The 13,946-nt window shown below is 33.9% G+C and overlaps 1 protein-coding gene across 1 annotated transcript; it reads left to right on the forward strand.

Annotated features, from left to right (window-relative positions):
* Positions 1 to 249: 249 nt before the first annotated feature.
* On the forward strand, positions 250 to 1,431 carry LOC141700304 (uncharacterized). Its single transcript, XM_074504100.1, has 3 exons — positions 250 to 743; positions 941 to 1,136; positions 1,234 to 1,431. Exons 1-3 carry the CDS (start codon positions 250 to 252, stop codon positions 1,429 to 1,431), a joined length of 888 nt encoding a protein of 295 aa, XP_074360201.1.
* Positions 1,432 to 13,946: the final 12,515 nt, after the last annotated feature.

The following is a 13,946-nucleotide window of genomic DNA, read 5'->3' on the forward strand; positions in this document are numbered from 1 at the left end:
AGGGCAGTTGCCCCAAGGGCTGATCCAAGTGATCTTATACCCCTGGGAGATCCCGATGATCCAAACCCACCATTCACTGATGAGATAATAAACACTCACATTTCTAAGAAGTTCAAGATGCCCACCATCAAAGCATACGATGGTACTGGCGACCCTGCTAACCATGTTAGGACGTTCTCTAATGCCCTGCTGCTACAGCCCGTGAACGACGCTATTAAGTGTCAGGCCTTCCCTCAAACCTTGTCGGGTATGGCTCAAAGGTGGTATAGTCATCTGCCTCCGAACTCTATTGGATCCATTAAGGACTTGAGCCAAGCTTTTATCAAGCAATTCATAAGTGGCAGAGTGCACGAGAAGAGTTCAGCCTCTCTCATGGGCATAATCCAAGGAGTAAAGGAGTCCTTGAGAGAGTATCCGATTCGGTTTATAAAGAAGGATTTGAAGGTCCCTGATCTTGATGATAAGGTAGCTATGACAGCCCTACAGCAAGGGACTAGAGATGAGTTCTTTAAGATGTCCCTGGCTAAATTCCCTCCCGAGAGTATGCTGCAGCTCCAGGATAGAGCCGCAAAGTATATCAAGATGGAGGAGAGTATGAAGAAGACAGCTGTGAATAACGAACCTACTACAAACAAGAAGAGGAAGACGGATCAGAAGTATGACACTAAGGACAAGTACCCACAAATTAGCAAAAGCTCTGACTCCTCCTCTTTTAAGAAGAATCAGCAACCAAGGTTTGCTGGGTATGCAAGGTTGAACACTCCAAGGAGCCATATCCTTACGGAAATTGAGAAGGACAAAGACTTCAAATGGCCGAAGCCACTAAGGGGGAACCCGAGAAAAGAGACAAGAGTAGGTACTGCAGGTTTCACAAAGATGTTGGTCATGATACTGACGATTGTAGGAAACTCAAGGACGAGATTTAGTATCTGATCTGAAGGGGAAAGTTTGGACATTTCACCAAGGGTGAAGAGGCCGGAGGCCAAAAGAGAGATAATGATCGAAAACATGACGATCGGAGGGGTAACGACAGAGATCGCAACCCACAGCCCCGAGGGCTGGTAATCAATATAATCTTAGGGGGTCCAACTGCAGCTGGCACTACAAGGAACTCCCGAAAAGCAAATGCAAGAGAAGTAATGAGCATAGTTGGGGAACCATCTAAGCGTTCTAAGTCAGAGATGACACTTGAATTTTGGTGACCCGGACCTTGAAGGTTTGAAATTTCCTCAGGATGATCCTCTGGTTATCACTCCGATAATTAGAAATTGTCCTGTTATGAGGGCCCTAATGGACAATGGAGCTTCTATTGACATTCTGTTCCATGATACATTCATAAGGATGGGCTATAATGACTCTCAACTAACTCCATATGACGCACCCATCTATGGGTTTAACCATGGGGAATGTAAAGTCGAGGGAGCAATATAACTTCCCGAAACTATCGGGGAAGAGCCCAGGGAGGCCACGCAAATGTTGAACTTTCAGGTTGTCAAGGCAGCCTCTACTTACAATGCCATCATGGGTAGGACAGGGATTCATGCTTTTAAGGCTATGCCCTTAACTTACCACATGGTACTGAAGTTCCCGACTATGAACGGTGTTGGAGAATCAAGAGGAGATCAGAAAAGGGCCCGCAGTTGCTATGTCGCAGCACTTAGGCCCGATGGAATCGGGGGCAGGTTTTCCCCATAAAAGACATGGACGCCGAGAGAATGACGAACTATAAGGAAAGCTAGCTGAGGACTTGGTCCCAATTCCCTTAGATCCCTTAGACCTGAAAAAAGTCACATACATTGGGGCATCTTTGGACAAGCCCTTGAAGGGTCGAATAATAACTTTCCTCCAAGAGAACAATGATGTATTCGCTTGGACAGCAGCTGATATGTCTGGGATTGACCCAAACCTTATAACTCATAGGTTGAACATTAATCCAACTCGAAAGGCTGTAAAGCAAAAGAAGATAACGTATGCCCCTGATAGGATGGAAGCCATTAAGCAGGAGGTCGAGAAGCTTTTAGAAGTTGGATTTATTGAGGAAGTGTAATTCCCTGAATGGTTGGCCAACCCCGTAATAGTTAAGAAGGCTAATGGAAAGTAGAGGATGTGCATTGACTTCACTGATTTGAATGATACATATCCCAAAGACTATTACCCCCTACCAAGGATTGATACCCTGATCGATGCCACTGCTGGACATGAAATGCTAAGCTTTATGAATGGCTTCAGTGGTTACAATCAGATTAGAATGCATAAGGATGACACCCCCAAGATATATTTCATAACTGGCTTTGGTGTATTTTGTTATCTTTTTATGGCTTTTGGACTTAAGAATGCAGGAGCTACTTACCAAAGACTGATAAATAAGATATTCGCCCATCTAATTGGGAAGACCATGGAGGTCTATGTCGATGATATTTTAGTCAAAAGCCTAAGCAAGGCCGATCATATTAGCCACCTCAGAGAGGCATTTGAAGTGTTGAGACACCACAAGATGATGTTAAACCCAGCCAACTGTGCTTTTGGCGTTGGGTCTGGAAAATTTTTGGGCCATATGATCTCAAAAAGGGGGATAGAGGCCAACCCCGATAAGATCAAATCCATCCTAGACATGGAGCCACCACGCTCCATCAAAGGCGCTCAGAAGCTGACAAGAAGAATTGTAGCTCTACGGAGGTTCATCGATCTCCAACTCTAGAGACAAATTCCAACCCTTTTTCAAAACTCTTAAGAAGGCGAAGGATTTTTAATGGACAGCTGAGAGCCAAGGGGCCTTTGGACAGTTGAAGAAGTACATGACTGAAGCCCCATTGTTGGCTAAACCAAGTCCGTGTTGCATGATTCTTGGTTCCACCGGTAAAGAACTGCAAATAAATCGTTGAAGCAAGTACAAAGGCCAACCTTATATATAGTACACCACCTGACTACATCGTCTCCATTGAAATGCATTTAAATCCATATATGTATTAATATATCATGATAAAGTACAAGATTAATCGGATAGTGATAGAAGGGAGAGAATATATTTCTGGGAAATAGTTTTAACTGCTCGTCATCCTCTTAAACAAACAAATATGGGAGTCTTAAATTGTTGGTTGATGAGTATGGCAAATTAATCAAAAAAGGCCGTTGGTTTTATTGGTTTCCCAGTGGAGTTATACTTGTATAATAGAAAAAGTAAAAACCTCTAGTATCGAGAGCGAGATGTGCAGACTTAGGTTAGCATAACGGGTAAGAAGAGCAAGTTAAAGAACAAAACGAGAAAATCGAAAGAAACGACCACAACCTACCCTTCTTCCAAATTATTTTATCAATTTTTATTATGCATTTATAATTAATATATATTTATTTAAATATATTAATAATATAATATAATTTGATAAATAAAATAACAAAAATACAATTTTCGAGGTAGGGATCAATTTAAGTGAAAAAATTAAGAGAATTATTATTTGGGTCTCTAAGAATAGTGAATATATTTATATATATTTATACGATAACATAATATAAATGAAAATATATAACTGTTAACTTGACCGGTACAGCGGACATGGTAAGCTAGTCTATATTCTACTATTAATCAAACTTGTTAAAACACCCAATGTAAAAAAAACAATAAAACATGGTTTTATTTTACCTGTTAATACTTTTCTAAATATTTGTTAACTAAATCTAAAAGATGTAAAATATATTTATTTATTTAAAAAAGAAATGAAATACACATCCAAAACAATGACAAACTCTATTATTATTTTGCAATTAGAATCTATATTATTTATATCATGTTATTTCTAAACTCATATATTTAAAACTCTTCCATATATTATTTAATTAATCAAAGTAATAAGAGATGAATGGAAAAATAAACTAAAAGATTATAAGTTTGGAGATTTTAATCTATACTATACTATTAATAATACCTGCATTGTTTCAAACTAGTTTGATTTATTTGTTCATCCAAAAAATATTAAATTTATTTATTTCTATAAAAAAATATAAATCACGTACCCAACATAATTACAAACTCTATTATTTATATGGCCGCTCCAATCTATACTACTTATACTCAACTTCTTCCTCAACTCTCACTACAAGAAAAAAAGGGTAAATTTGACGGACTAAATATGACTGCGGCTAAATTTGACTGTCGGTCATATTTACGGTCAACCTTCATTTATAGCTGGTCAAACTTAATTTGGATCGACAACAGTCGCATTCGAAGTCAGCCATTTATTTGCACCTAGTCAATAGTTAATTTTGACTAAATGCAGTCGAATTTAATTTTGGTCAAATTTAGTCGGTCATATTTATTTTTTGGATTGCAAAATAAAGAGATGGAAAATTCCCGCCAAGGAAACAAAATTTGAGGGGTGTAAATATGACCGCTTTCAGTCTTATTTAGGCACAGTCATTTTTAACTTTTGGCGCTAAAGTTCCCGCCACGGTTAAACAAAAATAGCAAAAATAAATTTGACCGATGACGGTCATATTTATAAATGTGACTACCAGTGGTGAATTTTAAAATAATTATTTTTATTCATTTATTTTATTAAATATTAAATAATTTATTAAATTTAAAAAAAAACACTGGGGTACTCTAATAACATAAACAACATATTAAGAATTATTTTAGTCACCAGTCAAATTTATTTTAAATGATATAAATAAATGTTTAGTACGAGAACATAATATATACATTAAAAACTAATGAACACATAGTAATACGCGTGTAAAAATTATATCAAAAATATATTATATTGTTCAAATATTCGTGGGAGATACATGATATAAGATTTGTATTCAGATGTTAGGCCGTTAATTGAAAGGATTACTAGTTTTGTGATTTTCCAAGTTTAATTTTAACGATCCAACTATACGGATGTTAACTTTGTTAGTTTTGAAGGGTTCATGAAAAAATTTTAACGTTCCAACTATACGGATTTTAGTTTTAATGACGGTAATTATATATCAAGTAAGTCAAAAATGGTTTAGATGGAGGCACTACTAGAATTCTGATAAAAGATACCGGTACTTGGACATCCATTGTTTAGACGACCAATGTTAAAAGCCTATATCAATATCGATATAATTTAAAGTGATGTTAAAGCTCACATCACACCCTCAGTCGATCGACTCTTGCTTTCAGCACATTAAAAATATACAGATACGAATTTATAATAGTAAGTAATAAATAAAGTCGAATGCATAACTATAGTCCATCTATAATATTGGACCAAAATAAAAAATATATACTTCAATGCATATACTATGTCTTATAAATGCATAAATGGATAGTTGGTACTATATTTAACACTAAAGATAGTTATAGTTATCTTCACCACATTATTATATAATTATAAATGATATATATACATATAGGTTATGCCCAAATATGGACATAGGCTATAAACAGACCCATTACTATAATTAATAATAATATTAGGTTTAATAAACACGCTCAAGAATATGGAAAAGCTCTCCTAATTTGTATATGAATCGGGACCATGTACCGCATATTGACCAAGACTTTGCATAATGACATGTGAGAATATATAAAGAAGGATAGTCATGTTCACCTATTACTAGGAGGTGATACCTCCCCATCTCTTACTATGAGGTGAGTCGTGTCTGCCTCTCCAACAGGAAGGGGGCATGTCCACCTCTTACTAGGAGGTGAGTCTCTCTTACAAGAAAGTTAGTCCTGCCCTCCTCTTACTAGGAGATGAGTCTTATCCGCCTCTCCAGCAGGAAGGGGTCATGTCCACCTCTCAACACGATTGGAGTCCTGTCCACCTCTCAATCGGGAAGAGAGTCTTGTCCACCTCTCAACAAGATAGAGATCAAGTCCACCTCTCAACAAGATAGAGATCAAGTCCACCTCTCAACAGGAGGGGAGTCCCGTCCTCATACTACTAAGAGGGGAGTTTTGTCCTCATACTACTAAGAGAGGAGTCCTGTCCTTACACTACTAAGAGGGGAGTCATCTCCTCATATCATGCATGACTCCATATTACTAGGAGGGGTGGCCTATAACAATATTAGTATGAGGGGTAGCATGTCCCCATATTATCAAGTGGTCAGTCCTGCACCCATATTAACAAGTAAGTAGTAATTTCTCCATATTTCGGAGAGGCTCTAACATATCAGTTGGAGGACAAACTCACATACAAGCTAGACAGAAGATATAATTACAACATCTTATGACTACATGATCTCATAGGGGACACATCATAGGGTCTTTATATCACATCTTAAGAGAATATATCCAGATTTTATGATTGAGAGAGCAAATATTTAAAATAAAGGTCATACTCTCCTGCTTCCACAATCCGACGTTCTTTGTGCAGGGAAATACTGAGTTTATACTCGAGAATTATGTTAATTTGGAACTACAAGTACCAAGTAAGTTGATGTTTTTATGTTTTAATCAGTTGTGTCTCTGTTTTATATTTTACAATACAAACATATATTTGAACTGCCTGCTTAATTTATCTTTAGTATTATAGAAATATGGAGAAGTCCTTTAAATTTGCTGAAACGCGAGGTATATTCCCATCACCCTTTGTATCTTGATGATTTAAATTTATTATCCTGTAAGTTTTGTACTAATTTATGATGGATTACAAGACCAACTGTGATTTTATATGATTGTTTGCATTTAGATGTGCAAACTGTATACCTGAAAAATATTGGTTTATAGTTGGAGCCAAGAACAAAATGATTCGCATATACAACTACAACACATAGGATAAGATAAAAGAATTTGAAGCACACACACTACGTCAAGTCATTGGATCTACATCGAAGCCTTCAATATGTTTTGTCAGCGTCTGATGACAAGCTCATCAAGCTCCAGGACTGGGAGAGGCTGAGAATGCACTCAATTTTTTTATCAAGATAAAACATATATATTTACACTTATTATTTTTCTGATGATTGACTTGTATATTTTTTAATTTACTGCTAGGTTTTTCTTGCCAACACAAGAGACTCATTCTTTTTTCTGTTATTGGATTCATTTGTTTTTTCCTGATTAGTGTCGTTCTTTTAGCAAATTTATATCCGGATAAATTTTTAGAAATATGAATGAATTACAGTGTCATTTTACAAGAATGCATATGGGATTAAACAACTCCTTAGCGGGCCCTGTATTACGATCCGATAATATTAGAGGGTCCTCCTTTTTACAACGGCATTATTATGTATTCCACCGTAAATTAAAGTATTTTGTAAATTTGCGTGAAGATTCTATTCATGAGATACTTCATTCGTTGGAATATTCTTCTTTGGTGCAGGTTTACTCAGTTTAAGATGCCGCTTCCAGTAACTTGAAGTGCCTTGCAGAGAGGAATTTGGTCAAGAATGGGCAAATAAGCATATTGTTCCGCAGGTTTGTCTTGTGTATTTAAACTTAACTGGTTAGACCTTTTCATAAGATATTTTGTGAAACTTTATGATTTCCTTTAAATTAATTAAAGTCCATGAGTTTGGCCATTATTTTTCCTATCACTATTGTGATGATTATTCTTGTTGCTTACCTATTATTAAAAGTTTCTTCCCTATAAAGCAACCATCAGTTTGTGTCAATGAAATGAAAATATTAGGTTGCTAAAAAGATCCCACAAAGTTTACATAGTTATTACAAACAATGTTTCAATTAATTACCCCTGACTTGTTTGATTCTTCTTTATTTATCATCACTAGAACAAAAACTACCATATGCGTCACCTTATTTGTGTCTATTGTAAATAAAACAGACATATAAAATATCTAATATGGCTATTTAAACCTAACCTGACATATATGCGAGTTAATGATATGTTTTTGCGTCTGTCTTTCCACTCCGAGACACATAAGACAATGATATATGCCTTTTAATTATCATACATCTCTCTTCAACCAATATCATTCGCTTAAAAAGTAAGTAAATTAAAAATTATGGAGTATTTCCTAATTTTCCATCTTAAACCGCCGACCCCCAATTTAAACAATGTTACTTCAAACCTTCTGAATAACTTCATCCCTAATTATAGAAGTTGCAATTATGCCCATCTACCAGCCTCGATTCAGTCGTAATCTGCATCTTCATCTACAAGTTGAAAGCCCAGTTCACCCATCTTCATTTTGCTAATCTCCGTATTGGTTAGATTTTGCAAGCCCTAATTTACCATCTACACCAATTCACAGGTAACAATTATTTTTGAATCTAGAGTTTAGTTGTATAGTCCCTCTCTTAATGGGGTAACACATGAAAAGCCCTCATTTTCCGTGTTTATGTCTATAATTTCTATGTTTATATATATACCTCAATTGATAGTATTGGTATATGTGTGTGTATATATGACATGAATAAATCTTACTACAATAAAAATTAAGGAAATGAAAAGAAAATATGGGGTAGTGTTTTGAATATCCTGTTGTAGTCTAACAGTTGCTTTAAAGAGTTTACAACCTTAGAGTTAGTTCTTTGTATAAGTTCTTAGAATTTTGGGTGCGTGTATGAATAAAATCGCGATTCTTTTAGTTTGCATATGCTATTTCACACATCATGTGTAGGATTTTGTTGAGTCATAATGTCCAATTATCTAATTTGTTTTTTTTATTTATACAAATGTCAACTGATGTGTATATATATTTTGATATAGAGGGGTGATTTGTTATACATATGTATTGTTTATCTTTTCAGCTATATAAATTGAAGTTTCTGGTTTTTTGATTTATTACCTAAGTGTAGCCTTGTGATAAAATAAATATTCTTTGTTTAATTAAAGCTCTAGCCCTAGGAACACACCATATGCATACTATTAAGTCCATGAAGCAGTGCTATATGCTATATTTGGAAGTAGTTATCAGTTAGAATATGATTGTACAGGGTTGGCTTTGCATTTTGAAGTTCTTTGAATCATTGATTATGTATTTTTCTTGTGGAAACACTAACATTAAATTTTAAGTTATCACCATTCCACAATGTATAAAAAATTAATTTGTTAATAAAATAATAATTTCTATAAAGATTATGTACTCATTCTGGAAAAATAATGACAGTACGCTTAGTTTTTCGGTACATAATGTTGGGGTTAAACCCAATAGGTGGTATGGTCTTGGTGATAGAAAACATAATTGAATTGGGTAATAATTGTATGGGTAGACAATTATTATCATAATTGATTTAGGTAATAATTGTATGTGTTGACAATTACTATTATAATGGGAATGGGTAATAATTGTATGGGTAGACAATTATTACTGTAATCAGATTAGTTATGTCTTGTTGGTTAAGTTTGTGATGGCTATATATACATAGTCATGTTATTGTTTTGATGTATGATTGAGTATTGTTTGACTTAAGTATCACTTGAGTGAATACCGTTTGGTGAGATTGATTGTATTATTGATAATTGTTTTGATTAATAATTCCGCATCATATATTGAGTGTGTGTTTTGCATTGTTTGTTTGGTTCTATACTTGTGTGTGTTCCCCCAAATAATTGGTATCAAGAGCCAAGGTTCATGATGGAGAAGGTTGGGGGATTTATAATTGAATTGTTTAATGGAAGAAATAATTTTACCTTGTGGCAAAGTACGGTAAAAGATCTGTTAATTCAACGAGGGTTATATGCGACTCTCGGAGGGAAGAAGCCTACTGAAGTTGATGATACAAAGTGAGGAGATATGAAGTTACGTGCGGCATCAACGATCCGGTTGGCCCTTGCACCGGAAATCAAGTAAGATGTTCTTGAAGAGGACAATCCCAAGAATTTGTGGGAGAAGTTAACGAAGACTTATCACTCAAAGTCTTTGGCCAACAAGCTGTTTCTCAAGAAAGATTTGTTTCGGCTCAAGATGGAAGAAGACATAGATTTAAGAGATCATCTGAATCGTTTTAATGGCTTAATCAACCAGCTAAATAATTTGTATGAAAAATTAAAGGATGAGGACAAAGTTGTTCTACTACTAGTGTCTCTACCGAAGAAGTATAATACTGTCATGACTTCTTTATTGGTTGGGAAAACGAAGTTAGATTTGGATGAGACTATTATTGTTCTTCTGGAGGCCGAAAGATTGATGAAACAAGAATCGAGTGACACATCTGATGGAAGTGCATTTGTGGTATGTTCGCGTGACACGGAAAAGAAGTATGCTAAGAAACATAACCCTAATATCAGGTGTTTTTACTGTGAGGAATTGGGTCATATACAATTTATGTGTCCAAAGGCAAGAGAAGACTTGAGAGAGTTGAAGAAAAATTAAGGGGGTAGTGTTTCGCTTGTAGAAGCTGATGAAGATGTTCTTTTGGTTCAAGAAGATAAAGGATCAAAAGAAGAATGGGTGCTTGACTCGGGATGTTCTCATCACATATGTGGTAGGAGGGAGTGGTTCTCGTCCTATAAAAAGTGTGAGGGAAACATTGTAACTTTACCGAACGGTAAAACGGTAAAGGTTGCTCGCATTGGTGAGGTAACAATGAAACGTCACAACGATCATGTTCAGAAGTTAACTCAAGTAAGATACATACCGGAGTTAAATCGAAATCTAATTTCGTTGGGTAAATTAGTTAATTTGGGATATACTGTTATGATAAAGAACAATATGTTGAATGTCACTAAAGGAGACTTAGAGATACTCAAAGGTCGAAAAGATAAGAGAAATCTTTTTGTACTAGAAGGAGGGGTTATTGTTCGAGGGGAGGTTTTGGGTGATCGACGTCGATGGCTTGATGGTGACCGTTAATTCGGTTGTACATGAAATCATATTGGGTTGAAGGGGAGGATTGTTGGGGTTAAACTTAATAGGTAGTATGATCTTGGTGATAGAAAACATAATTAAATTGGGTAATAATTATATGGGTAGACAATTATTATCATAATTGAGTTGGGTAATAATTGTATGTGTTGACAATTATTATTATAATGGGAATGGGTAATAATTGTATGGGTAGACAATTATTATTGTAATCAGATTAGGTATGTCTTGTTGGTTAAGTTTGTGATGGCTATATATACAGAGTCATGTTATTGTTTTGATGTATGTTTGAGTATTGTTTGACTTAAGTATCGCTTGAGTGAATACCGTTTGGTGAGACTGATTGTATTATTGATAATTGTTTTGATTAATAATACAAGCTGGGATGTGGGTTTTTCCGCGTCATATATTAAGTGTGTGTTTTGCATTGTTTGTTTGGTTCTATACTTGTGTGTGTTCCCCCTAACACATAACCCACCTTTCTGCGAACGTAAAAGGAATTACTTGTCCCCATCTACCATCTAGCCATACTATCTCACAATGCATCTCCTCGTAAAGATGAAATACATTCTAGAAAATGAACCCTGGATTTTTTCAACCGATGATTAATACACTAAGCATCTCCAGGAAAGTTGGCAGGCAGGAATTATGTGAACTCTTTCCTTAACTATTATAATGAGTTTGAATTTAGCATATAAATTATTCTCTACAGCATTAAAGAAGCAATAAGTTGCTATAAAAATTTAATTTGGGTGCACTAAATAAAGTTCTATATTTTAGAAGATTTAAAGGTATGCATTTTATTTTCAAAAATTTAAATACTCAATTGATTTTATTTATTGTCTTTCATTGACGATTAAAATTATTGTACTACTTTTTTCTAGTCCAGTTGTACATGTAAAATGATAGCCAAATGTCACATATCTTTTCCAAGATACTACCGAACCCCAACCTTAAATTAAGTGCAATATAGTACATTACAACCATAGACATCTATTCATTTGTGTATGTTTTAGCTAGATTGTGCCTTGTAAACAGATATATGTAGCTTAATAAAATAAATCGTGTCTTTTCCATTCTTGGAACGTCATAGTTTATATCTTTTTCTAAACACTTTTTTAATGACATGTAAAAGGAACATTTTACGTCCATTCTTTAGCTTTATACGTCTGTTATGAGCAGCTGCAAAAAACTTTTTACGTCTGTTGAATGGTAACGTAAAATGTTCATATTTTATGTGGATGTCTTATGTTATACGCGTATGTTCCTCACATATGCAATAAACTATATGCGTCTGTTTCCCAACAAAAACATATACTCTTAACTATACAACTCCTCCCTACGCGTTAGTTGAGAACAGACGCAAATAACCTATTTCAACAGAGGCGTATGACAGTTTTTGTACTAGTGCATGTTTTGTGATTCTTTTCTAGTTTTATCAAGTTCTACTATATATATTTGTGTGTATATATATGCTGATATGATAAAGTAAATAATTTTTAGTATTAACTCAATAAAGTGTTTTGGCTCTTGCACATATTCTTGCACTATCATTATTTTTATAGCTACATTACACAAACTTTGATCAGCCTAAGTTCTGATAAATAATTCGCATTCTTTAAATTAGATATTGGTTTAGTTTGAATTTGTTTTCTGTTCCTTTTAAGGTTTATTATTTTGAGCAATTTTTTTTACTGTTAGCCAACAATATACACGGCTTTGCAATTACTCCTATTGTGCAAATGATGCAATTTACAATTAATTTTTGTTGTAATTTGTTAAAAGTTTGTGTTGTTTGTTATATTATATATTTTAATGCAAGGTATTGGAATCAATAATGTGACATTGAACCATAATAATTTTCAAAGCACCAAAGATGAAGACGAAGATGAAGATGAAGATGCTGGTCAGTACGTTTATTTTTCTATAGACTGAAAATCTAGTGTTATCTAGTAGCTAATCCTTTGGGATACAACAACTAATGTCTAGCAGCTTACATTTTAAAATTAAAAATCAATTCATATTGTGGATATGTTGGTCTCCTCTAGAGGCTCTCAAATTATTTCGCTAATAATAGTAACATTTTCTTGTTATATTTGACCAAAATCTGTCATTTTTACTAATTTGACCAACTCAAATATGGTCATATTTATAAATTTGACTATATAGTAAACCAATCAAATTTATAAAAATGACTGATAATGTTCGGTCAAATTTATAATATGACTGAAATTTTTTGGTCATATTTAGCAGTTTTTCTTGTAGTGTCTTGTATTCGAACTCAAACTCTTCCAAAGATATATAATAGACCAACATAATTATATAATTACAATGACATTTTATGCATGTGAAATGTCATATTCTCGGTGTTGGTTATGAAATTTTAGAAAAAAGTTACCATTAGAAATTGACCACTAACTTTCTAACCACAATACCACCATACCACTTCATACACCACATGTGAAATGACATATTTGTTGAGTGTTTGTTATAATCAAAATTAATTTATTGATACGTATCATCCATGCCAAACCACTAACGGTCAAATCCCATCTTGCCCTTATACTCTATCTCTATGTCATGTTATTGATTGATTATTACTTTAAATTTTTTTAATCTTAACATTTGTTATACAAAATATTATTAGATATTATAAGTATTATTTAATCGATTCCGAAAAATCATTTTTTAAATAAATTTTATCCCTGCACTATAGTTGGAAAATTTAAAGAATATTTGTTCATTTTCATCGGTATCCTTGAAAATGACTATTAGATCAAATCTTAAAAGGAATATAGTCCCATGATCGTATAAATTAACCCATATACTAATAAAACTTAACTCATGTATTAATAATGATGTGATTATTTTCCTTCGATTAGAATTTCGGTATTAAATCCTCTAAAACAAATAATTTTTATGTATTTTAATCATGAACTTAATATGTGTGTCGTATGAGAGTAAAATTTGGCATATTCATTTTTTTTATGTGGTATTGTGTTTATTAGCTATTTCCATTATTATAACTTACATGATAACAATTTTTTTCATATTTTTCTTTTTCATATTTATTAATTCAGTTACTTAAATATTATAATTCGAGTTACTATAAAATGAAGGATAGTTACAACAAAACAAATTTGAACACTTGCTTGAATTTTATAGTTCTCGACAATATCCAAACAAATAATTTTTTTAGAAAC

Source organism: Apium graveolens, unplaced genomic scaffold, assembly GCF_009905375.1.
Source record: "Apium graveolens cultivar Ventura unplaced genomic scaffold, ASM990537v1 ctg2072, whole genome shotgun sequence".
Taxonomy (NCBI): Eukaryota; Viridiplantae; Streptophyta; class Magnoliopsida; order Apiales; family Apiaceae; genus Apium; species Apium graveolens.

Bases quoted from the DNA above. Each gene is read 5' to 3' on its own strand.
- LOC141700304 (XM_074504100.1), top strand. From the start codon at position 250: ATGGCTCAAAGGTGGTATAGTCATCTGCCTCCGAACTCTATTGGATCC. The intron at 744-940 runs GTATGCAAGGTT...TCTGATCTGAAG, and splicing joins CAGCAACCAAGGTTTGCTGG to GGGAAAGTTTGGACATTTCA. The intron at 1,137-1,233 runs GTAATGAGCATA...AAATTTCCTCAG, and splicing joins GAAAAGCAAATGCAAGAGAA to GATGATCCTCTGGTTATCAC.